This window comes from Onthophagus taurus, chromosome 10 (assembly GCF_036711975.1).
Source record: "Onthophagus taurus isolate NC chromosome 10, IU_Otau_3.0, whole genome shotgun sequence".
In the NCBI taxonomy this organism is placed as follows: Eukaryota; Metazoa; Arthropoda; class Insecta; order Coleoptera; family Scarabaeidae; genus Onthophagus; species Onthophagus taurus.
Window position 1 is genome coordinate 1,307,693 of NC_091975.1, and position 24,840 is coordinate 1,332,532.

At 31.9% G+C, this 24,840-nt stretch overlaps 2 protein-coding genes across 4 annotated transcripts; one reads left to right on the forward strand and one right to left on the reverse strand.

The window, feature by feature from the left end:
* Window positions 1-96: 96 nt before the first annotated feature.
* LOC111413623 (Nuclear hormone receptor FTZ-F1 beta) lies at window positions 97-24,311 on the reverse strand. Of its 3 annotated transcripts, none has more exons than XM_071199458.1 (9): window positions 23,897-24,311; window positions 16,512-16,940; window positions 10,032-10,502; window positions 9,563-9,983; window positions 6,044-6,279; window positions 5,738-5,992; window positions 5,432-5,684; window positions 5,221-5,375; window positions 97-1,326 (listed from the first exon to the last, which is right to left on the reverse strand). In XM_071199458.1, exons 2-9 carry the CDS (start codon window positions 16,842-16,844, stop codon window positions 1,237-1,239), a joined length of 2,214 nt encoding a protein of 737 aa, XP_071055559.1. In that variant the 5' UTR covers window positions 16,845-16,940; window positions 23,897-24,311; the 3' UTR covers window positions 97-1,236. The 3 variants fall into 3 exon arrangements, with proteins under 3 accessions (XP_071055559.1, XP_071055560.1, XP_071055561.1); XM_071199459.1 differs by lacking the exon at window positions 23,897-24,311 and adding an exon at window positions 20,490-20,794; XM_071199460.1 differs by lacking the exon at window positions 23,897-24,311 and adding an exon at window positions 17,017-17,099.
* On the forward strand, window positions 15,569-16,518 carry LOC111413624 (venom allergen 5-like). The gene has a single exon (XM_023044660.2). The coding sequence runs from the start codon at window positions 15,615-15,617 to the stop codon at window positions 16,494-16,496; it is 882 nt and encodes a 293-aa protein (XP_022900428.2). The 5' UTR covers window positions 15,569-15,614; the 3' UTR covers window positions 16,497-16,518.
* Window positions 24,312-24,840: the final 529 nt, after the last annotated feature.

The window sequence follows — 24,840 nt, forward strand, 5'->3', positions numbered from 1 at the left end:
TATATCCAAAAAAAAATCCTGCGTCACCTTTAATTTGTCAGTTAAGTTAAGTTAAGTTTAGTTTTATATCTATAAAGGTTTTAATAAAACGATCAATTTTCTCGTGTATATAGTCGTATATTTTGAAAAAAATACAAAAGTTGCACTTTGTATAATTTCCTACGTGTATATAACGTTTATGTATATATATATATATATATTATAAAAAGGAAAAATCCGGAGTAAAAACTTCGCTTATTAAGATCTAATACTGCGTAGAAGCAGCCTGGAAGGCCCCCCATTAAGTCTTATCGGTCGACACCACTCTTAATTTTTCTCCTAATTTAATTATGATTCTTGTCACAGTCAACGTGTTAAGGTTTTAATTATATCCTCGTCTCATTTAATCATTTTTTCCGATTATTTAAGTATTACAATTCGCTAAATATTACAATAAATTGGGTCATTGAAGCTCATTGGGTTCTTCTTTCGAATTCTTTTAAATAAATAGAGAGAGTTAATTGTTTTAGAGAGACTATTTACAACAATAGTCGACGAATAATTGAAATGGAATGATTAACGTGTTGGAAGTTTACAATGCTCGATTTTGGTCGTTTTTTTTTTTCTTTTTTTGATTTAATGTTTGAGCGATCCTTTTTTAATCTAATATAATTAATTAACCATCTATGTGTGTATATATATAAAAAATTAACGATTTTTTTCTTTACTAATTTCTTTCTTAATCTAATAACTTCTAAATTTATTTTTTTTCGTTCTCTCCTATTAATTGTATACATATTTATAATACATAATTATATACTGAGACACTTATATATGTATATAATAAAACAGTAGCAAAAAAATATATAAAACTTAAATAAAAATGAAATTACATGTGCTATTATTATAATATTGTAATGATATATACATCTTAATCGACTTTTTTTATATTTTTTTAATAAAAAAAAATAGATATTTAAAGATATTAAAGGGCTAAGTACGTATTTGCGGCTTTTTCGCCTTCTTAAAGCTATCTGGTTAAAAGGACGTGAGAAACTAATTAAAAGGAAAAAGAAATAGGAATACTAATCAATAAAAATAATAAAAAAAATAACTGAACATGAAGCAATACTGTCTGTAGATCCCACCACCGATTTTTATTCATTTTTTTCTTTTAATTATTATTCTTGTTTAAGCGTAAGGCACGATATATTCTTTTTAATTAATTTTATCTCCCCTCTTTCGTCATTTTTATATTTAGTGGTCACCGCGCAGCAGTTCCATCAACAAATTAAAACTTGGACCTTCCCCATCTTTCGTTTTTATCGTCAACAACTCTTTCCCAGCCTAAAAAATAACACAAAAATAATTAATATTCACTTAAGTTCATTAATTAACGTCTAGGTTACTATGAAAATGCTTAGAAAGTTTCTGGGGACTTTTCGACATCAATAAATGTCGTCTGGGAATCTCCAAAAATGCGTTTAGACAATTTTTGATAATTTTGGAAATTTATAGAAACGTCTGGGTCGTTAAGGAAACGTTTAAAAAGCTCTAGGTGTCTTTTTAACATCTGTAACTGTTGTTGGAGAATCTTAAAAGGTACCTAGAAGGCGTTTAGACACTTTTTAATAATTATGGAAACCCTTAAAAATGTCTGGGTAATATAGAAAAAACAATAATAGCTTCCAAAGACTTTTTGACATCTATAACTGTCGTCTGGAAATCTCCAAAACTAGCCAAAATGCGTTTAGACAATTTTTGATAATTTTGGAAATTTATAGAAACGTCTGGGTCGTTAAGGAAACGTTTAAAAAGCTCTAGGTGTCTTTTTAACATCTATAACTGTTGTTGGAGAATCTTAAAAGGTACCTAGAAGGCGTTTAGACACTTTTTAATAATTATGGAAACCCTTAAAAATGTCTGGGTAATATAGAAAAAACAATAATAGCTTCCAAAGACTTTTTGACATCTATAACTGTCGTCTGGGAATCTCCAAAATTAGCCAAAATGCGTTTAGACAATTTTTGATAATTTTGTAAATTTATAGAAACGTCTGGGTCGTTAAGGAAACGTTTAAAAAGCTCTAGGTGTCTTTTTAACATCTGTAACTGTTGTTGGAGAATCTTAAAAGGTACCTAGAAGGCGTTTAGACACTTTTTAATAATTATGGAAACGCTTAAAAATGTCTGGGTAATATAGAAAAAACAATAATAGCTTCCAAAGACTTTTTGACATCTATAACTGTCGTCTGGGAATCTCCAAAACTAGCCAAAATGCGTTTAGACAATTTTTGATAATTTTGGAAATTTATAGAAACGTCTGGGTCGTTAAGGAAACGTTTAAAAAGCTCTAGGTGTGTTTTTAACATCTGTAACTGTTGTTGGAGAATCTTAAAAGGTACCTAGAAGGCGTTTAGACACTTTTTAATAATTATGGAAACCCTTAAAAATGTCTGGGTAATATAGAAAAAACAATAATAGCTTCCAAAGACTTTTTAACATCTATAACTGTCGTCTGGGAATCTCCAAAACTAGCCAAAATGCGTTTAGACACTTTTCAATAATTATGGAAACCCTTAAAAATGTCTGGGTAATAAAGAAAAAACAATAATAGCTTCCAAAGACTTTTTGACATCTATAACTGTCGTCTGGGAATCTCCAAAACTAGCCAAAATGCGTTTAGACAATTTTTGATAATTTTGGAAATTTATAGAAACGTCTGGGTCGTTAAGGAAACGTTTAAAAAGCTCTAGGTGTCTTTTTAACATCTGTAACTGTTGTTGGAGAATCTTAAAGGTACCTAGAAGGCGTTTAGACACTTTTTAATAATTATGGAAACCCTTAAAAATGTCTGGGTAATATAGAAAAAACAATAATAGCTTCCAAAGACTTTTTGACATCTATAACTGTCGTCTGGGAATCTCCAAAACTAGCCAAAATGCGTTTAGACAATTTTTGATAATTTTGGAAATTTATAGAAACATCTGGGTCGTTAAGGAAACGTTTAGAAAGCTTTAGGTGTCTTTTTAACATCTGTAACTGTTGTTGGAGAATCTTAAAAGGTACCTAGAAGGCGTTTAGACACTTTTTAATAATTATGGAAACCCTTAAAAATGTCTGGGTAATATAGAAAAAACAATAATAGCTTCCAAAGACTTTTTGACATCTATAACTGTCGTCTGGGAATCTCCACAACTAGCCAAAATGCGTTTAGACAATTTTTGATAATGTTGGAAATTTATAGAAACGTCTGGGTTGTTAAGGAAACGTTTAAAAAGCTCTAGGTGTCTTTTTAACATCTGTAACTGTTGTTGGAGAATCTTAAAAGGTACCTAGAAGGCGTTTAGACACTTTTTAATAATTATGGAAACCCTTAAAAATGTCTGGGTAATATAGAAAAAATAATAATAGCTACCAAAGACTTTTTGACATCTATAACTGTCGTCTGGAAATCTCCAAAACTAGCCAAAATGCGTTTAGACAATTTTTGATAATTTTGGAAATTTATAGAAACGTCTGGGTCGTTAAGGAAACGTTTAAAAAGCTTTAGGTGTCCTTTTAACATCTGTAACTGTTGTTGGAGAATCTTAAAAGGTACCTAGAAGGCGTTTAGACACTTTTTAATAATTATGGAAACCCTTAAAAATGTCTGGGTAATATAGAAAAAACAATAATAGCTTCCAAAGACTTTTTGACATCTATAACTGTCGTCTGGGAATCTCCAAAACTAGCCAAAATGCGTTTAGACAATTTTTGATAATTTTGGAAATTTATAGAAACGTCTGGGTCGTTAAGGAAACGTTTAAAAAGCTCTAGGTGTCTTTTTAACATCTGTAACTGTTGTTGGAGAATCTTAAAAGGTACCTAGAAGGCGTTTAGACACTTTTTAATAATTATGGAAACCCTTAAAAATGTCTGGGTAATATAGAAAAAACAATAATAGCTTCCAAAGACTTTTTGACATCTATAACTGTCGTCTGGGAATCTCCAAAACTAGCCAAAATGCGTTTAGACAATTTTTGATAATTTTGGAAATTTATAGAAACGTCTGGGTCGTTAAGAAAACGTTTAAAAAGCTCTAGGTGTCTTGTTAACATCTGTAACTGTTGTTGGAGAATCTTAAAAGGTACCTAGAAGGCGTTTAGACACTTTTTAATAATTACGGAAACCCTTAAAAATGTCTGGGTAATATAGAAAAAACAATAATAGCTTCCAAAGAGTTTTTGACATCTATAACTGTCGTCTGGGAATCTCCAAAACTAGCCAAAATGCGTTTAGACAATTTTCGATAATTTTGGAAATTTATAGAAACGTCTGGGTCGTTAAGGAAACGTTTAAAAAGCTCTAGGTGTCTTTTTAACATCTGTAACTGTTGTTGGAGAATCTTAAAAGGTACCTAGAAGGCGTTTAGACACTTTTTAATAATTATGGAAACGCTTAAAAATGTCTGGGTAATATAGAAAAAACAATAATAGCTTCCAAAGACTTTTTGACATCTATAACTGTCGTCTGGGAATCTCCAAAAGTGCCCAAAAAGCGTTTAGACACTTTTCAATAATTATGGAAACACTTAAAAATGTCTGGGTAATATAGAAAAAACAATAATAGCTTCCAAAGACTTTTTGACATCTATAACTGTCGTCTGGGAATCTCCAAAAGTGCCCAAAAAGCGTTTAGACACTTTTCAATAATTATGGAAACACTTAAAAATGTCTGGTTAATTTATAAAAAACAATGATAAGCTTCCCAAGTCTTTTTGACATCAATGAGTGTCACCTGGGAATCTCCAAAAGTGCCCAAAAAGCGTTTAGACACTTTTCAATAATTATGGAAACACTTAAAAATGTCTGGTTAATTTATAAAAAACAATAATAAGCTTCCCAAGTCTTTTTGACATCAATGAGTGTCACCTGGGAATCTCCAAAAGTGCCCAAAAAGCGTTTAGACACTTTTCAATAATTATGGAAAAACTTAAAAATGTCTGGGTAATATAGAAAAAACAATAATAGCTTCCAAAGACTTTTTGACATCTATAACTGTCGTCTGGGAATCTCCAAAAGTGCCCAAAAAGCGTTTAGACACTTTTTAATAATTATGGAAACACTTAAAAATGTCTGGGTAATATAGAAAAAACAATAATAAGCTTCCCAAGTCTTTTTGACATCAATGAGTGTCACCTGGGAATCTCCAAAAGTACCCAGAAAGTGTTTAGACACAAAAATAATTAGTTAATATTAACCTGACACGTTCGTTGCAACTCTGGTATTCTCAACAATAACTCCCCAAATTTCGCTGGTAAGTCGGGATAATGAACGAGGGTGTAATCTTGAAGGGCTTTTAAAGCTTTCTCTTGGGAGGCGCGAACCTTTTCAGCCTCTTTTAACTCAGATGTATCTAAATAACAAAACCAAACTTTAGTTTTTACATAAATTAATTAATTAGAACATTACCAGAAGTTAACAAAACAATAACTTTCATCGCAACATATTCGTATTTATCGACCCTTAACCTCCGCAATTGCTCCGTAAAATTTAACATTCGCTCGATGCATGCCTGCATGCCTAAATCGCGAGCTTGTGCCAAAGTCAATGATTTCCCCAAAGATATCCGAATCTCGCCCGGATTTTCCATCGAGCGAAAACAACAAGAAAATAATAATAATTCGCACCAAGAATTTATTAAAAGGCAAATTTGATCGTCGATCTAAAATTGTTAAAAAAATTTATTTAATTAATTTAATTAGTTAATTAACTTACGGATATATTTTTAAATAACGGCAAGCTTTTACACCACTTAACAATTTTATACAGTCTATGATCAGCAATATTGCACAAATTTGCAACGAAATCCGGGTTGGTATCCGCGGAACCTGCCAAACCCGTCCCGGCCAATAATGGATGCGTTGAAAGGTTATGGATCGTGGAACCTTCCCTTGATAAAGTCCCCTCCGAGTTTAATTTGTTAAGTTCGGATTCGCTGTAATGCCATAAATGCTCCACTCCCATTATTTCCTGAAAAACATGGTTAAAATGCAAATAATAATTCATAATGAATTAACTTACTTGCAATAATGGTGGAATTTCATGTCGCGAACCCAACCTTTTACTGGATAAATGGGGGGATATCCCCACATCTGGAGGTTCCAACTTGACAGTTAAATGGGAATGTTCGCCCAAACCGTGCCTAAGATCACCTTGCGAGCTCGCGCGGAGATCCCCGTGGCCCGTTAATGAAGGAGGCAATGAATATGAACATTGATAAGTCGATCGGCCACCTCGAGTTCTATCTTCTCGTATCGCTGTTAACAAATATTGTTCAAAATTTTCATTTATTTCATTTTTAATCATATATAAATGCGTTTAGACACTTTTTGACAATTTTGAGGAACGTCCGAATTAACTAATGAAGCTTCTAGAGGCATTTTGGCACGCTTAAGTGTATCTAAAACTATCTAAAAGACGTTTAGACACTTTTTGACAATTTTAAACATTTTTAGGAACGTCTGGATAACCTAGTAAGCCAATAATAAGCTTCTAGAAACATTTTGACATATTAAAAGTACCCAAAAAGCATTTAGACACTTTTTAATGATTATGGAAATCCATAAAAATGTCTTAGTTATGCAAGAAAAACATTTATGAACTTCCGGAGACTTTTTGACATCTATAATTGTCGTCTGGGAATCTCCAAAAGTACACAGAAAACGTTTAGACGCTTTTTGACAATTATGAAATTATTTTGGAAGCCTAGTAAGGCAATAAGAAGCTTGTAGAGACATTTTCACATATTTGAAAGTACCCTAAAAGCATTTAGACACTTTTTAAAGATTATGGAAATCCATCAAAATTTCTTAGTTGTGTAAAAAAACATTTATGAACTTCCGGACATGGTACTAGGTGACTAAAATCATCTGTAAATTACTTAATTATGATGAAAAAATTAAAAAATATGATTTTGGTGTTTATGAAAAGTGTTTCAAAGACACCAGAAAATAGAAAAATCCTATGGGTGTGTGTCAAAATGTTACTAATCGATTGGAAATATCTTCAGCTTCTTTGGCAAAGGCAAAAGGAACTAATAAAATGAAAGGAGCTGATTTGCAGACTTTAAAATATGGGTTGGGTTGGGTTGGGATGTCGATCGGCCACCTCGAGTTCTATCTTCTCGTATCGCTGTTAACAAATATTGTTCAAAATTTTCATTTATTTTATTTTTAATTATATATAAATGCGTTTAGACACTTTTTGACAAATTTAAAAATTCTAAGGAACGTCCGAATTAACTAATGAAGCTTCTAGAGGCATTTTGGCACGCTTAAGTGTATCTAAAACTATCTAAAAGACGTTTAGACACTTTTTGACAATTTTGAACATTTTTAAGAACGTCTGGATAACCTAGTACGCCAATAATAAGCTTCTAGAAACATTTTGACATATTAAAAGTACCCAAAAAGCATTTAGACACTTTTTAATGATTATGGAAATCCATAAAAATGTCTTAGTTATATAAGAAAAACATTTATGAACTTCCGGAGACTTTTTGACATCTATAATTTTCGTCTGGCAATCTCCAAAAGTACTCAGAAAACGTTTAGACACTTTTTGACAATTATGAAATTACTTGGGAAGCCTAGTAAGGCAATAAGAAGCTTGTAGAGACAATTTCACATATTTGAAAGTACCCTAAAAGCATTTAGACACTTTTTAAAGATTATAGAAATCCATAAAAATTTCTTAGTTGTGTAAAAAAACATTTATGAACTTCCGGACATGGTACTAGTTGACTAAAATCATCTGTAAATTACTTAATTATGATGAAACAATTAAAAAATATGATTTTGGTGTTTATGAAAAGTGTTTCAAAGACACCAGAAAATAGAAAAATCCTATGGGTGTGTGTCAAAATGGTACTAATCGATTGGAAATATCTTCAGCTTCTTTGGCAAAGGCAAAAGGAACTAATAAAATGAAAGGAGCTGATTTGCAGACTTTAAAATATGGGTTGGGTTGGGTTGGGTTGTCGATCGGCCACCTCGAGTTCTATCTTCTCGTATCGCTGTTAACAAATATTGTTCAAAATTTTCATTTATTTCATTTTTAATTATATATAAATGCGTTTAGACACTTTTTGACAATTTTAAAAATTCTAAGTAACGTCCGAATTAACTAATGAAGCTTCTAGAGGCATTTTGGCACGCTTAAATGTCTTCTGGAAATCATCAAAACTATCTAAAAGGCGTTTAGATACTTTTTGACAATTTTGAACATTTTTAGGAACGTCGGATAACCTAGTACGCCAATAATAAGCTTCTAGAAACATTTTGACATATTAAAAGTACCCAAAAAGCATTTAGACACTTTTTAATGATTATGGAAATCCGTAAAAATGTCTTAGTTATGTAAGAAAAACATTTATGAACTTCCGGAGACTTTTTGACATCTATAATTGTCGTCTGGGAATCTCCAAAAGTACTCAGAAAACGTTTAGACACTTTTTGACAATTATGAAATTTCTTGGGAAGCCTAGTAAGGTAATAAGAAGCTTGTAAAGACATTTTCACATATTTGAAAGTACTTTAAAAGCATTTAGACACTTTTTAAAGATTATGGAAATCCATAAAAATGGCTTAGTTGTGTAAAAAAACATTTATGAACTTCCGGACATGGTACTAGTTGACTAAAATCATCTGAAAATTACTTAATTATGGTGAAAAAATTAAAAAATATGATTTTGGTGTTTATGAAAAGTGTTTCAAAGACACCAGAAAATAGAAAAAGCCTATGAGTGTGTGTCAAAATGATACTAATTGACTAAAATCATTTGTAAATTATTTAATTATGGTGAAAAAATTAAAAAATGTGATTTAGGTGTTTATGAAAAGTGTTTCAAAGACACCAGAAAATAGAAAAATCCTATGGGTGTGTGTCAAAATGATACTAATTGACTAAAATCATTTGTAAATTATTTAATTATGGTGAAAAAATTAAAAAATGTGATTTAGGTGTTTATGAAAAATGTTTCAGACACCAGAAAATAGAAAAATCCTATGGGTGTGTGTCAAAATGATACTAATTGACTAAAATCATTTGTAAATTATTTAATTATGGTGAAAAAATTTAAAAATATGATTTAGGTGTTTATGAAAAATGTTTCAAAGACACCAGAAAATAGAAAAAGCCTATGGGTGTGTGTCAAAATGATACTAATTGACTAAAATCATTTGTAAATTATTTAATTATGGTGAAAAAATTAAAAAATGTGATTTAGGTGTTTATGAAAAATGTTTCAAAGACGCCAGAAAATAGAAAAATCCTATGGGTGTGTGTCAAAATGATACTAATTGACTAAAATCATTTGTAAATTATTTAATTATGGTGAAAAAATTAAAAAATGTGATTTAGGTGTTTATGAAAAATGTTTCAAAGACGCCAGAAAATAGAAAAATCCTATGGGTGTGTGTCAAAATGGTACTAATCGATTACAAATATCTTCAGCTTCTTTGGCAAAAGCAAAAGGAACTAATAAAATGAAAGGAGATGATTTGCAGACTTTAAAATATGCGTAAAGCTGTTTATAATTACCTTCTAATTTCATTCCACATTTAAGACACTTATCGAATCGACACGCGGGACATTTTTTCCTCGTCGCAACCGTAACAGGACAGGCAGCGCCCCGAAGACATACATAATTCTTCCGATTTTGCACAGTCCGTTTAAAGAATCCCTTGCATGATTCGCAGCTAAAAATTCCGTAGTGAAATCCAGAAATTTTATCACCACAAATCGGACACGGGCTATTTATTAACTGTTGGCGAGAAATCCCCGTTTGCGCAGTCAGAGGATTCGCGTGGACCAACCCGGATTTATCTTCCTGTTCATCCAACAATAAACCTTCGTGTTCAGTATTCGAATAATGCACACTCTGATCATCTTGCACGCTACGATATAATACTCCGTGGTGATGTAATGGACTATTGTGTATGTTTGGTACATTATGTCTACCCTAAATAATTAATTAATACAAATTTTTTTTTAAATATAATTTTTTTACCTGTATAGGACTATGTGTAGGTGAAAATTGCTGAGTGGGCGAAACGGAAACGGAAACACTCGAACAACTATAACAACTCGAATGGGATGCATCACTATTATTTCTGCTTAAATTCGGGGTGAGAGTAACGTGTCGTTGAGTTAATGGGCTTTGATTGGGCGAACTAAAAACGCTGTAAGCAGAATGAACGGCTGAGTCCGGGCTGGGAGTCGGCGGAACATTGAGAGCTTTGTGCATCAGTTCTTTGTGACTGATCATTGAGGACGGAATCCCGCTGGGCGGTAGCTGATGGTTTGATTGTCGTTGACTCAACAGCGGCGAGTTGCTCGGAGTACTATGTATCGAGTAATTATGAGCTGAACTTGTGATGGGCTGTTTCAATCGCAGAACTGGACTTTCTTTCAAATCGGTTGAAGAGCAGTTTAGTTGATTGTGTTTTGTTGATTGAGATATTGAAAGATTTTCTGGAAGCTATAAATAAAATTATTAATAATTAAAACAGATGAAAACTTCTTGAGAAATTGCTGGCTACTCTTTGCTGGACCCCATAAGAAGCGAAGATATCAGGGCAAAATGTGAAAACTAGGTAAAATCGTAGTATTACATGTTGTGACAGTCTTGCACGGGATTCGGTACATTTTAGAAAAAAGAATTTAGTACAAAAGTTGTTGCAAATTTTATTGTTAACAATTTTGCTCTTTTTCACTTTTGCTCCCAGATGAATAGTAACCGAGAAAAACTCGAATATGGGAAATCTAGGCAAAATCGTCATTTTTCATTTCATTGATGGTAGCGCACAGGGGATTCGGTACATTTTAGAAAAAAAGTTTTAGCACAAAAATTGTAGCAAATTTTATTGTTAACAATATTGCTCCTTTTAACTTTTACTCCCAGATGAATAGAAACCGAGGAAAATACGAAAATATGAAAAGTAGGTGAAATCGTAATTTTTCATTTCATTGATGATAGGTAGCGCACGGGATTTGGAACATTTTAGAAAAAAAGTTTTAATATAAAAGTTGTAACAAATTTTATTCTTAACAATATTGCTCTTTTTTAATTTTGTTCCCAGATGAATAGGAACCGAAAAAAACACAAATATGTTATAACTAGGTAAAATCGTCAGTTTTAATTTCATTGATGGTAGCGCACGGGATTCCAAGTATTTTAGCAAAAAAGTGTTAGAACAAAAGTTATTGCAAATTTTATTCTTAACAATATTGCTCTTTTTCACTTTTCCTCCCAGATGAACAGATACTGAGAAAAAATCAAATATGTGAAAAAATAGGTAAAATCGTAATTTTTCATTTTATTGATGGTAGCGCACGGGATTCCAAGTATTTTAGCAAAAAAGTGTTAGAACAAAAGTTATTGCAAATTTTATTCTTAACAATATTGCCCTTTTTCACTTTTCCTCCCAGATGAACAAATACTGAGAAAAAATCGAATATGTGAAAAAATAGGTGAAATCGTAATTTTTCATTTTATTGATGGTAGCGCACGGGATTCCAAGTATTTTAGCAAAAAAGTGTTAGAACAAAAGTTATTGCAAATTTTATTCTTAACAATATTGCTCTTTTTCACTTTTCCTCCCAGATGAACAGATACTGAGAAAAAATCAAATATGTGAAAAAATAGGTGAAATCGTAATTTTTCATTTTATTGATGGTAGCGCACGGGATTCCAAATATTTTAGCAAAAAAGTTTTAAAACAAAAGTTATTGCAAATTTTATTCTTAACTATATTGCTCTTTTTCACTTTTCCTCCCAGATGAACAGATACTGAGAAAAAATCGAATATGTGAAAAAATAGGTGAAATCGTAATTTTTCATTTTATTGATGGTAGCGCACGGGATTCCAAGTATTTTAGCAAAAAAGTGTTAGAACAAAAGTTATTGCAAATTTTATTCATAACAATATTGCTCTTTTTCACTTTTCCTCCCAGATGAACAGATACTGAGAAAAAATCGAATATGTGAAAAAATAGGTGAAATCGTAATTTTTCATTTTATTGATGGTAGCGCACGGGATTCCAAGTATTTTAGCAAAAAAGTGTTAGAACAAAAGTTATTGCAAATTTTATTCTTAACAATATTGCTCTTTTTCACTTTTCCTCCCAGATGAACAGATACTGAGAAAAAATCGAATATGTGAAAAAATAGGTGAAATCGTAATTTTTCATTTTATTGATGGTAGCGCACGGGATTCCAAGTATTTTAGCAAAAAAGTGTTAAAACAAAAGTTATTGCAAATTTTATTCTTAACAATATTGCTCTTTTTCACTTTTCCTCCCAGATGAATAGATACTGAGAAAAAATCGAATATGTGAAAAAATAGGTGAAATCGTAATTTTTCATTTTATTGATGGTAGCGCACGGGATTCCAAGTATTTTAGCAAAAAAGTGTTAGAACAAAAGTTATTGCAAATTTTATTCTTAACAATATTGCTCTTTTTCACTTTTCCTCCCAGATGAACAGATACTGAGAAAAAATCGAATATGTGAAAAAATAGGTGAAATCGTAATTTTTCATTTTATTGATGGTAGCGCACGGGATTCCAAGTATTTTAGCAAAAAAGTGTTAAAACAAAAGTTATTGCAAATTTTATTCTTAACAATATTGCTCTTTTTCACTTTTCCTCCCAGATGAATAGATACTGAGAAAAAATCGAATATGTGAAAAAATAGGTGAAATCGTAATTTTTCATTTTATTGATGGTAGCGCACGGGATTCCAAGTATTTTAGCAAAAAAGTGTTAGAACAAAAGTTATTGCAAATTTTATTCTTAACAATATTGCTCTTTTTCACTTTTCCTCCCAGATGAACAGATACTGAGAAAAAATCGAATATGTGAAAAAATAGGTGAAATCGTAATTTTTCATTTTATTGATGGTAGCGCACGGGATTCCAAGTATTTTAGCAAAAAAGTGTTAGAACAAAAGTTATTGCAAATTTTATTCTTAACAATATTGCTCTTTTTCACTTTTCCTCCCAGATGAACAGATACTGAGAAAAAATCGAATATGTGAAAAAATAGGTGAAATCGTAATTTTTCATTTTATTGATGGTAGCGCACGGGATTCCAAGTATTTTAGCAAAAAAGTGTTAGAACAAAAGTTATTGCAAATTTTATTCTTAACAATATTGCTCTTTTTCACTTTTCCTCCCAGATGAACAGATACTGAGAAAAAATCGAATATGTGAAAAAATAGGTGAAATCGTAATTTTTCATTTTATTGATGGTAGCGCACGGGATTCCAAATATTTTAGCAAAAAAGTTTTAAAACAAAAGTTATTGCAAATTTTATTCTTAACAATATTGCTCTTTTTCACTTTTCCTCCCAGATGAACAGATACTGAGAAAAAATCGAATATGTGAAAAAATAGGTGAAATCGTAATTTTTCATTTTATTGATGGTAGCGCACGGGATTCCAAGTATTTTAGCAAAAAAGTGTTAGAACAAAAGTTATTGCAAATTTTATTCATAACAATATTGCTCTTTTTCACTTTTCCTCCCAGATGAACAGATACTGAGAAAAAATCAAATATGTGTAAAAATAGGTGAAATCCTAATTTTTCATTTTATTGATGGTAGCGCACAGGATTCCAAATATTTTAGCAAAAAAGTTTTAAAACAAAAGTTATTGCAAATTTTATTCTTAACAATATTGCTCTTTTTCACTTTTCCTCCCAGATGAACAGATACTGAGAAAAAATCGAATATGTGAAAAAATAGGTGAAATCGTAATTTTTCATTTTATTGATGGTAGCGCACGGGATTCCAAGTATTTTAGCAAAAAAGTGTTAGAACAAAAGTTATTGCAAATTTTATTCTTAACAATATTGCTCTTTTTCACTTTTCCTCCCAGATGAACAGATACTGAGAAAAAATCAAATATGTGTAAAAATAGGTGAAATCGTAATTTTTCATTTTATTGATGGTAGCGCACAGGATTCCAAATATTTTAGCAAAAAAGTTTTAAAACAAAAGTTATTGCAAATTTTATTCTTAACAATATTGCTCTTTTTCACTTTTCCTCCCAGATGAACAGATACTGAGAAAAAATCGAATATGTGAAAAAATAGGTGAAATCGTAATTTTTCATTTTATTGATGGTAGCGCACGGGATTCCAAGTATTTTAGCAAAAAAGTGTTAGAACAAAAGTTATTGCAAATTTTATTCTTAACAATATTGCTCTTTTTCACTTTTCCTCCCAGATGAACAGATACTGAGAAAAAATCGAATATGTGAAAAAATAGGTGAAATCGTAATTTTTCATTTTATTGATGGTAGCGCACGGGATTCCAAGTATTTTAGCAAAAAAGTGTTAGAACAAAAGTTATTGCAAATTTTATTCTTAACAATATTGCTCTTTTTCACTTTTCCTCCCAGATGAACAGATACTGAGAAAAAATCGAATATGTGAAAAAATAGGTGAAATCGTAATTTTTCATTTTATTGATGGTAGCGCACGGGATTCCAAGTATTTTAGCAAAAAAGTGTTAGAACAAAAGTTATTGCAAATTTTATTCTTAACAATATTGCTCTTTTTCACTTTTCCTCCCAGATGAACAGATACTGAGAAAAAATCGAATATGTGAAAAAATAGGTGAAATCGTAATTTTTCATTTTATTGATGGTAGCGCACGGGATTCCAAATATTTTAGCAAAAAAGTTTTAAAACAAAAGTTATTGCAAATTTTATTCTTAACAATATTGCTCTTTTTCACTTTTCCTCCCAGATGAACAGATACTGAGAAAAAATCGAATATGTGAAAAAATAGGTGAAATCGTAATTTTTCATTTTATTGATGGTAGCGCACGGGATTCCAAGTATTTTAGCAAAAAAGTGTTAGAACAAAAGTTATTGCAAATTTTATTCATAACAATATTGCTCTTTTTCACTTTTCCTCCCAGATGAACAGATACTGAGAAAAAATCAAATATGTGTAAAAATAGGTGAAATCCTAATTTTTCATTTTATTGATGGTAGCGCACAGGATTCCAAATATTTTAGCAAAAAAGTTTTAAAACAAAAGTTATTGCAAATTTTATTCTTAACAATATTGCTCTTTTTCACTTTTCCTCCCAGATGAACAGATACTGAGAAAAAATCGAATATGTGAAAAAATAGGTGAAATCGTAATTTTTCATTTTATTGATGGTAGCGCACGGGATTCCAAGTATTTTAGCAAAAAAGTGTTAGAACAAAAGTTATTGCAAATTTTATTCTTAACAATATTGCTCTTTTTCACTTTTCCTCCCAGATGAACAGATACTGAGAAAAAATCAAATATGTGTAAAAATAGGTGAAATCGTAATTTTTCATTTTATTGATGGTAGCGCACAGGATTCCAAATATTTTAGCAAAAAAGTTTTAAAACAAAAGTTATTGCAAATTTTATTCTTAACAATATTGCTCTTTTTCACTTTTCCTCCCAGATGAACAGAAACCGAGAAAAATACGAAATTATAAAAAGTAGGAAAAATCGTTAATAATCCAGTCATCTAAAACAAAATTTAATACAATTGACAATACTTTACTGTCAAAAAATAATACGTTTTCAAGTCAAAAAAAAATGTTATTATATCTTTTTTTATTAATACCCCCAATTTTCGCCGATTACTATCCCCAAGATTATTGCAGACCAGATTTATCCTGCGCTTTTAACAACAAGACGATAATTCCCCACACCATATGCGAATACAAATGCATGATAAGCGATTCTTGCGAAGAATTTGCCTCCCTCAAATTCTCAAACATCGACCGATATTACATTTTAGCTTGGCATAATTCATACAGACACAGTTACGCCATCGGCAAAGTTAACAACATCACCGTAACGAACATGATGGCCCTCTCTTACGACGAAGAACTCGAATACATCGCATTGTGTTGGGCTAAGCGATGTGCGGGTGAAAACGATCTTTGCAGAAAAAGCCTCAAACTTGGTAATCTCGGCCAAAACATATTCGAAACGATCGATAACACAGAAGAGGTCGATCCTAAAACGTTAATGCAAATGGCAGTTAATTATTGGTTTGAGGAACACAACGATTTAAAAGGTGGCGTTAAAACGGTTTACGATAAGAAGATGATTGCGAAATCGTTTACGCAGATTATTTGGGCGAAAACGACTCATATTGGATGCGCCGCCGTTCGTTATAAAGATAGCGTCGGGATCGTTTTTACGTTAGTTTGTAATTATGGGCCGGCGGGAAATTTAAATGGAGAACATATTTATGTTGAAGGTGAACCTGGTAGTAAATGTCCAAATGGATTTAGACAGAATCGGGTTCTGACCGGGCTTTGTGGAACTAGTTCGCTTAATGTGCAAAGTAGGGAGTATAACCCTTTTAAGACTTACAATGAAACTGGAAGATTTAGGTCGAATTCGATGAAATATTGCGGTTCATTTAAATTTGTATTTTTAATTGTTTTATTTTTGCTTTTTGATTAATAAATTTCTTTTTACCTGCGAATTATTTGTTTCATCAATGCACATTTCCCTTTCCCCATCAGAAAGTTCTCCTTCCCAAGACATCGGTCGCGGTAACTCGTCGCTGCCCCTCTGTTTTTTGCTGCGCATATTAACACTCATTTGGAATTCGATTTCGGCGACTTCGGCATCGGATGCGTCCAAAGTTGGGTCGAGGATTTGGCCAGGAGGTGTTTGGCATCTCCTCCCGGGAGGTTGTCTTGATTCTCCTCCTCGGGAATGCCCGTTTGAAATCGCGGGGGGATACGAATCCATGTTGATGGGGGTTACGGAAACGTTGGGTGGCCTCATATCTGCTGCCATCCTCATCTGGAGCGTTTCCTCGTACAGTCAGCTACCCCCGTCCGATGGGAAATGATGGTGGTGGAGGCGCTGGTTAGCGGGGCTACGCATTTTTAAAACTTCCTGGAATTGAAAGAAAAATTGTTTGAGTAATGCAAAAAAATAAAAGTATCTGAGTACAAGAACGGTTGTTGATCACCTTGGCCAGTCGAGACACCGTCGGAATTTGATTTTTACGCAGCCCGAACGAACCGCTATCCGAAGCCGACGGGCCGGTGATCGGCTGTTAACAGTCTTGCGCAAAGACCGTTGCGTCACCTCACTCTGCTCTTTTACGAAACGGACCCCGCGAATTTCTTCGACGACTGAGACTGACCTTGCGTGAATCACTATATTTTTGGTACGCCCTGTACATAATACGAAATCTCCTTCGTCCGCTGCACAGGACAAAGGCGGCTCTGCTTGCTGCTGCCTGCCTACCGCGATCGGTATGTGTAAATTGTAGATCGGAATGCAAACTGAACCTGGGTGGAGCCGGGTCAGGACTCTCTAACAGCTATTTACTTACTTATTTACTATTAGGGCACGCCAGGTGATATTTTTAACACTCATTTAATGGTAAACGCAAAAATTATATATATAATTAATTAAAAAAACAATTATTTTAGATAAAACTTATTTAAAATGTAATTCTAAGACGATTTTCTTAATAAAAAAATTTAATATCTTTGTCAGATCTCGCTGTATTGATATGAAGAAATTAATTTTTGAGGTTATGTCCTTAATTAATGGTTAAATCAAAATTTTTTTTAGATAATACTTGTTTAAAATGACGTTTTAAATAAATTATTTTAATACAAAAAATTGATATCTTTAATATTTAAGGCTGTGTAATAAATCGAATCGTGTGAATCGAGCCTTATCCTAAAAAAATTATTGGATCAAAAAAAGCTATATACAAAAGTTGTTCCAAATTAAATTCTAAACTGATTTTCTTAATAAAAAAATTTTATATCGTGATTAGATCTCGCTGTGTATTGATATGAAAATTAATTTTTTGAGGTTATGTCCTTAATTAATGGTTAAATCAAAAATTTTTTAAGATAATACTTGTTTAAAATGACGTTTTAAATAAATTATTTTAATACAAAAAATTGATATCTTTAATATTTAAGGCTGTGTATATGTATAAATCGAATCGTGTGAATCGAGCTTTATCCTAAAAAAATTATTGTATCAAAAAAAGCTTTATATAAAAGTTGTTCCAAATTAAATTCTAAAATGATTTTCTTAATAAAAAAATTTTATATCGTTATTAGATCTCGCTGTGTATTGATATGAAGAATCAATTTTTTGAGGTTATGTCCTTAATTAGTGGTTAAATCAAAAAATTGTTTAAATAATACTTGTTTGAAATGACGTTTTAAATAAATTATTTTAATACAAAAAATTGATACCTTTAATATTTAAGGCTGTGTATATGTATAAATCGAATCGTGTGAATCGAGCTTTATCCTAAAAAAATTATTGGATCAAAAAAAGCTTTATACAAAAGTTGTTCCAAATTAAATTCTAAAATGATTTTCTTAATAAAAAAATTTTATATCGTTATTAGATCTCGCTGTGTATTGATATGAAGAATCAATTTTTTGAGGTTATGTCCTTAATTAATGGTTAAATTAAAATTTTTTTAAGATAATACTTGTTTAAAATGACGTTTTAAATAAATTATTTTAATACAAAAAATTGATATCTTTAATATTAAAGGCTGTGTATATGTATAAATCGAATCGTGCGAATCGAGCTTTATCCTAAAAAAATTATTGGATCAAAAAAAGCTTTATACAAAAGTTGTTCCAAATTAAATTCTAAAATAATTTTCTTAATAAAAAATTTTTATATCGTTATTAGATCTCGCTGTGTATTGATATGAAGAATCTATTTTTTGAGGTTATGTCCTTAATTAGTGGTTAAATCAAAAAATTGTTTAGATAATACTTGTTTGAAATGACGTTTTAAATAAATTATTTTAATACAAAAAATTGATATCTTTAATATTAAAGGCTATGTATATGTATAAATCGAATCGTGTGAATCGAGCTTTATCCTATAAAAATTATTGTATCAAAAAAAGCTTTATATAAAAGTTGTTCCAAATTAAATTCTAAAATGATTTTCTTAATAAAAAAATTTTATATCGTTATTAGATCTCGCCGTGTATTGATATGAAGAATTAATTTTTTGAGGTTATGTCCTTAATTAATGGTTAAATCAAAAAATTGTTTAGATAATACTTGTTTAAAATGACGTTTTAAATAAATTATTTTAATACATAAAATTGATATCTTTAATATTTAAGGCTGTGTATATGTATAAATCGAATCGTGTGAATCGAGCTTTATCCTAAAAAAATTATTGGATCAAAAAAAGCTATATACAAAAGTTGTTCCAAATTAAATTCTAAAATGATTTTCTTAATAAAAAAATTTGATACCGTTATTAGATTTCGCTATTTATTGATATGAAGAATCTATTTTTTGAGGTTATGTCCTTAATTAGTGGTTAAATCAAAAAATTGTTTAAATAATACTTGTTTGAAATGACGTTTTAAATAAATTATTTTAACACAAAAAATTGATATCTTTAATATTTAAGGCTGTGTATATGTATAAATCGAATCGTGTGAATCGAGCTTTATCCCAAAAAAATTATTGTATCAAAAAAAGCTATATACAAAAGTTGTTCCAAATTAAATTCTAAAATGATTTTCTTAATAAAAAAATTTTATATCGTTATTAGATCTCGCCGTGTATTGACATGAAAAATCTATTTTTTGAGGTTATGTCCTTAATTAATGGTTAAATCATAAAATTGTTTAGATAATACTTGTTTGAAATGACGTTTTAAATAAATTATTTTAATACAAAAAATTGATATCTTTAATATTTAAGGCTGTGTATATGTATAAATCGAATCGTGTGAATCGGGCTTTATCTTAAAAAAAATTATTGACCTCAACATCATCTCGATTATCCTGCAATATCATTCCTGACATCTCTCAACATCATTACAAAATCTTGGATATTTCCTTTTGCAACCCTCAACCTCATCTCAGTCATCAATTCAATATCAATTAATATCATTCTTATTTATTATACATAAGGATTTTTCGACTCTATATTTTTAATTGATAAAATCTCTGAATAGATGGCGCACCCAGTATTGAAACTTTTTTTGTACAAGTAATAAAACCAAGGTCCTTAGAGCAATATTGGTTATAACAATTTAAATTTAAAATCTTTTTACTAAAATCGATGATTCATAAAAATAACTTTATGTTTGAAATAAACGCCTACTATAATTGACCTCAAGTGCACCTTGATAACATTAATACTCTGAAAAGTTCTTGAACGGTCACCGTTTGCCAATAAGGAAACGCGGTTGTACGATTACGAATGCGCCGATCACAGACACCACGAAACCGAGGAAAGAGAGAAAACAAAAAAAAACAACCGACAGTCGCCGACTCGTCCTCCGTAAGGTCGACTGCGCACGCATCTCCATCGTCAACGATTAAAACAAAACAAAAAAACAAAATCCACATTCAATTCAATTCAATCTTTGAGGTGATCTTTTTAATGAAATTCAAATAAGAAATGAAAACCACCTCACCAATTTCTCTCATTGTTTTCTTTCGTCACTCAACACCACAAAAATCGTCTCGATGTTTGGTCTTTTCAACTAAGGTCAAGGCCCTCTAATCACGTGGTCGCGGCACTCAAGGTCACAACGAATCAACCTGGCAATAGCAAGCAAAACGGAGACGTTCGTTCGTCTCCTCGTCTTCATCCAGGTGGAGTTTTGAATCGACGCGCGCAACGAATAAAAACCGGGGGGATTTTCACGACGACCACGACGTCTCCGCGATATCTACGGTGTATTCCGGGGCCCCGTTTGTCTTGTTGTAACTTGCCGGTCGAGCTCGCACCTTCGTCTACCGAAACGACCTATACGACGACGACGACGAAGCTCTTTGTCTTTGTCGGGCGCCGCGAGAAGGACGGTCACAGCTCTGGGGCCGAAACACCGTTGCCAATTCTCTGTCACTATGTATATAGATACCGTGTGATCAAACAATTTTTTTATGCACACTTTGATTTTTATATATAATATTGATTTAATCATTTTGCAAGTATTAAGGTTAAATTGTACTTATTGTGTTACTGGAGTGACCCAGCTACTACTTTATCAGTATAGAATCATCGGCAGAATGATCAGTAATATTTGTATCACAAAAATTTAAAAGAACATAACATAAATAGACATGAAATAGATGACCCAAAGACTGGGGAGGAAAAAGAAAAACTTGCCCAGTTTTGGACATTTCAGAGGGGGGAGAATGAAATGGCAAGAGTTAGAGTGGTAGTGGAAAAAAGTTTTTGAGACTTGGGTGGAGAAAATGGAGGCCAGAAAGAGAATGGTAATAGAAGACACTGGACAACGATTGAAAATATACTGGTGATGAGAAAAAGACAAACACCACAAGAAGGAGATTGTACAGAGATTGGAAAAAGCAATAAAATTACTGAACAGAGTAAAGGGAGACTGTAAAGTCTTTGCCGAAAAATGAATCAAACTGCAGAATATCTATAAACAAGGCAAAATACACAAATAAATCACAAATAAAGGATAAATGAAATTTTGGAAACAAGTTAACTAGTTTTCTACCAGCAGTATCTTGTCCTTTAGCAGCAATATTTATTAACAGTCTTCTGTAAACACTTTAGTCTTCTATTAGCAGCATCTAATCGTCTGCCAACAACTTTTGTATTCTGCCAGCAGTATCTAGTCTTCTGTCAGCAATACTTAGTGTTCTGCAAACACTATCAAGTCTTTATCAGCAGTATTCAGTTTTCTGCCATCAGTATTACTCGATTTTTTACGGTACCGACAACTTAGTCCAGTTTGCGATTTTTTTTCTCAAAAACTATCTGACGAAAAAATTTCAATTTTGGACGGGTGGCAGCCTGATGTGTTCGTAACGAGGGACACATATTATTTTTTCGATATTCCATACAGTTTCGCAAAAAATCGCAGTTTAGTAAAACGCCGTTATGTCGAAAACGGCTGGGTGGATTTCAACGCGGTTTTGACCAAAATATGTCAAATAAGTGCGTTTATCTGATACCGTTATCAGTTTTTCAAAGTTATGTCTCTGTAATTTTTTAGAGCGATTTAAAAATTAAAAAGAAATACAAATAAGTCTTGCGGGGAGAGGAGGGTTTCGTTGAGATAGTAGTTTTCTGCCAACAGTATCTCGTTGTTTAGCATCAGTATTTAGTGTTTGGAAGCAGTATCCAGTTATTGTTAACAGTATTTACTTTTCTGCCAGCACTATTTAGTCCTCTAACAACAATATTTAGTGTTTGAAATCGGTATCTAGTTATTATCAGCAATATCTAGTTTTCTACCAACAATATTTAGTCTTTTGCAAACAGTATTTAGTCATTATCAGCAGTATCTAGTCTTCTACCACTAATATTTAGTCTTCTGTAAACAGTATCTAGTTATTATCAGCAGTATTTAGTTTTCTGTCAGCAGTATCTTGTCGTCTTGCAGCAATATTTAGAGTTTGGAAGCAGTATCCAGTTATTATCAGCAGTGTCTAGTCCTCTAACAACAATATTTAATCTTTTGCAAACAGTATTTAGTCATTATCAGCAGTATCTAGTCTTCTACCACTAATATTTAGTCTTCTGCAAACAGTATCTAGTTATTATCAGCAGTATTTAGTTTTCTGCCAGCAGTATCTTGTCGTCTTGCAGCAATATTTAGAGTTTGGAAGCAGTATCCAGTTATTATCAGCAGTATCTAGTCCTCTAACAACAATATTTAATCTTTTGCAAACAGTATTTAGTCATTATCAGCAGTATCTAGTCTTCCACCACTAATATTTAGTCTTCCCCAAACAGTATCTAGTTATTATCAGCAGTATTTAGTTTTCTGCCAGCAGTATCTTGTCGTCTTGCAGCAATATTTAGAGTTTGGAAGCAGTATCCAGTTATTATCAGCAGTATCTAGTCCTCTAACAACAATATTTAGTCTTTTGCAAACAGTATTTAGTCATTATCAGCAGTATCTAGTCTTCTACCACTAATATTTAGTCTTCCCCAAACAGTATCTAGTTATTATCAGCAGTATTTAGTTTTCTGCCAGCAGTATCTTGTCCTTTAGCAGCAATATTTATTAACAGTATTCTGTAAACATTGTTTATTCTTCTATTAGCAGTATCTAATCGTCTGTTAATAACTTTTGTCTTCTGCCAGCAGTATCTAGTCCTCAACCACAAATATTTAATATTTTGCAAACAGTATCTAGTCTTTAAATCATTCTTAACATAAAATGGGGTTGTTTTTTTCTGCCATTTCCTATTTACATACTTTATAAACAATCTGTGTTGTCTCTTGTGTAAAACAATTCTTGAAATTCTTTTCTTTCATAATCAAAACAAAAATATTCTTCCTTTCTAAACAAAAGGAAATAAAACAGATGTTAACCGATTTGTTAATAACGTTTAAAAACTTTAACCTTAAGTTGTAAAAGAGTTTGGAAAAAAAGGAGTCAATGGCGTAATAGTAATTAACGTGTAATATAAATAAAAAAGCAGTAAAGAAAAATAGATGTAAAAATAAAGGTGGATGTGGCAACAACGTAGAGTTGGAGCCGTTCTAACCTCACCGTCGAGAAGTCTTTCTCTTTGGAACGGTGCAAGACAAAACGGTCACGTGACGTCGAGTGCGACCTTCAAGTCGTGTCGCGCACTCGAGAGTACCTGTCACCCAACGATCTGATCGGTAAAACCATGAGAGTTAGAAAGAGACAAAGCGAGCGACTTTTAGGTGAATGACTGTGTAAACAGAGATATACACACACACTAACACGCGCGATCTCCCAAAATTGACACACTAGAAATCATTTCGGCAAACGTCCTTCTTAATTTGCGAAGGCAAAACGGTTTCTTGATTAACGGTAAAAACAAAAAAAAAACAAAAACGAACGAAACAGTTGAATAAACTCACCGTTTTCTTCTGTTTCTTTCACGTATCCTCTCGAAAATCCGTCATTATTGTTTAATTTTTTTTTAATTACGGAAACTGTTTACGAGACTTCGATTTCGCGCAAACTGCGTTGAGCAATTCGAATTTTCACTTTCACGGGGCCGTTTTATGCGAGGCACACCTCTGCCGTCGAGTTTATTGACACCGGTTCACACAGGTAACTAGATACATACCGAGAGCGTTTTTCAAACTGACACACAGGTTTTCTCGCCGTTTCGACGACGACCTTCGGTGTCCACGCGAAACCCCGGCACGGCACCTTCCCCTGCGGGCATCGTTTTCCCGCAGAACCACGCCAGAACGAAACGTACCGAGCCGTTGTCGTCCTCGTTTTCGAACCAAAACTTAACACCGACGAACGCATTCGACCGTCCGAAAAGGCCCCATTAAAAAAAATGATCGTCGCGCTCTATACTAAAAACAATGAAAATTAAAATCGTACCGTTAGCGCCATCTATTACACAATTCTTGAACTATATAATTATATAGTTGTGTTGGTTGCCTACACTTGTAAACGAATACTTAATAAAATTAAAAGGCAAATAAATTATATAATGAAAGACCAATTTATTAAATCTTTCTATTACGAATATTACGAACAGTTAAGATAATAAGATTGGAATAAAGAATAACAATACAGAAGAATATTTTTCAAAATAATTTTAAAATATTTTTTAGGCGCCATCTTTTGAAGAATCGTAGAACCAAACAGTACGGGTGATGAAATAGTTATAACCTCAATCATTTCAAGATAAATGAATTAAACCCAAATTCATTTTATCCAAACATTTATTTAATTATTAAAAATGTTATTATTACTATAAAAATAAAAATAAATTGATAAAATTTATTAGCGACATCTTTTATGTCATTTTTAAAACAATAAGCTGTTAAAACATAAAAAT

Coding starts and splice junctions, on each gene's coding strand:
- LOC111413624 (XM_023044660.2), top strand. CDS start 15,615: ATGTTATTATATCTTTTTTTATTAATACCCCCAATTTTCGCCGATTAC.
- LOC111413623 (XM_071199458.1), bottom strand. CDS start 16,844: ATGAGGATGGCAGCAGATATGAGGCCACCCAACGTTTCCGTAACCCCC. Junction 9,984..10,031: donor CTACACATAGTCCTATACAG/GTAAAAAAATTA, acceptor TTAATTATTTAG/GGTAGACATAATGTACCAAA. Junction 1,327..5,220: donor AGTTGCAACGAACGTGTCAG/GTTAATATTAAC, acceptor GTTATTTTTTAG/GCTGGGAAAGAGTTGTTGAC.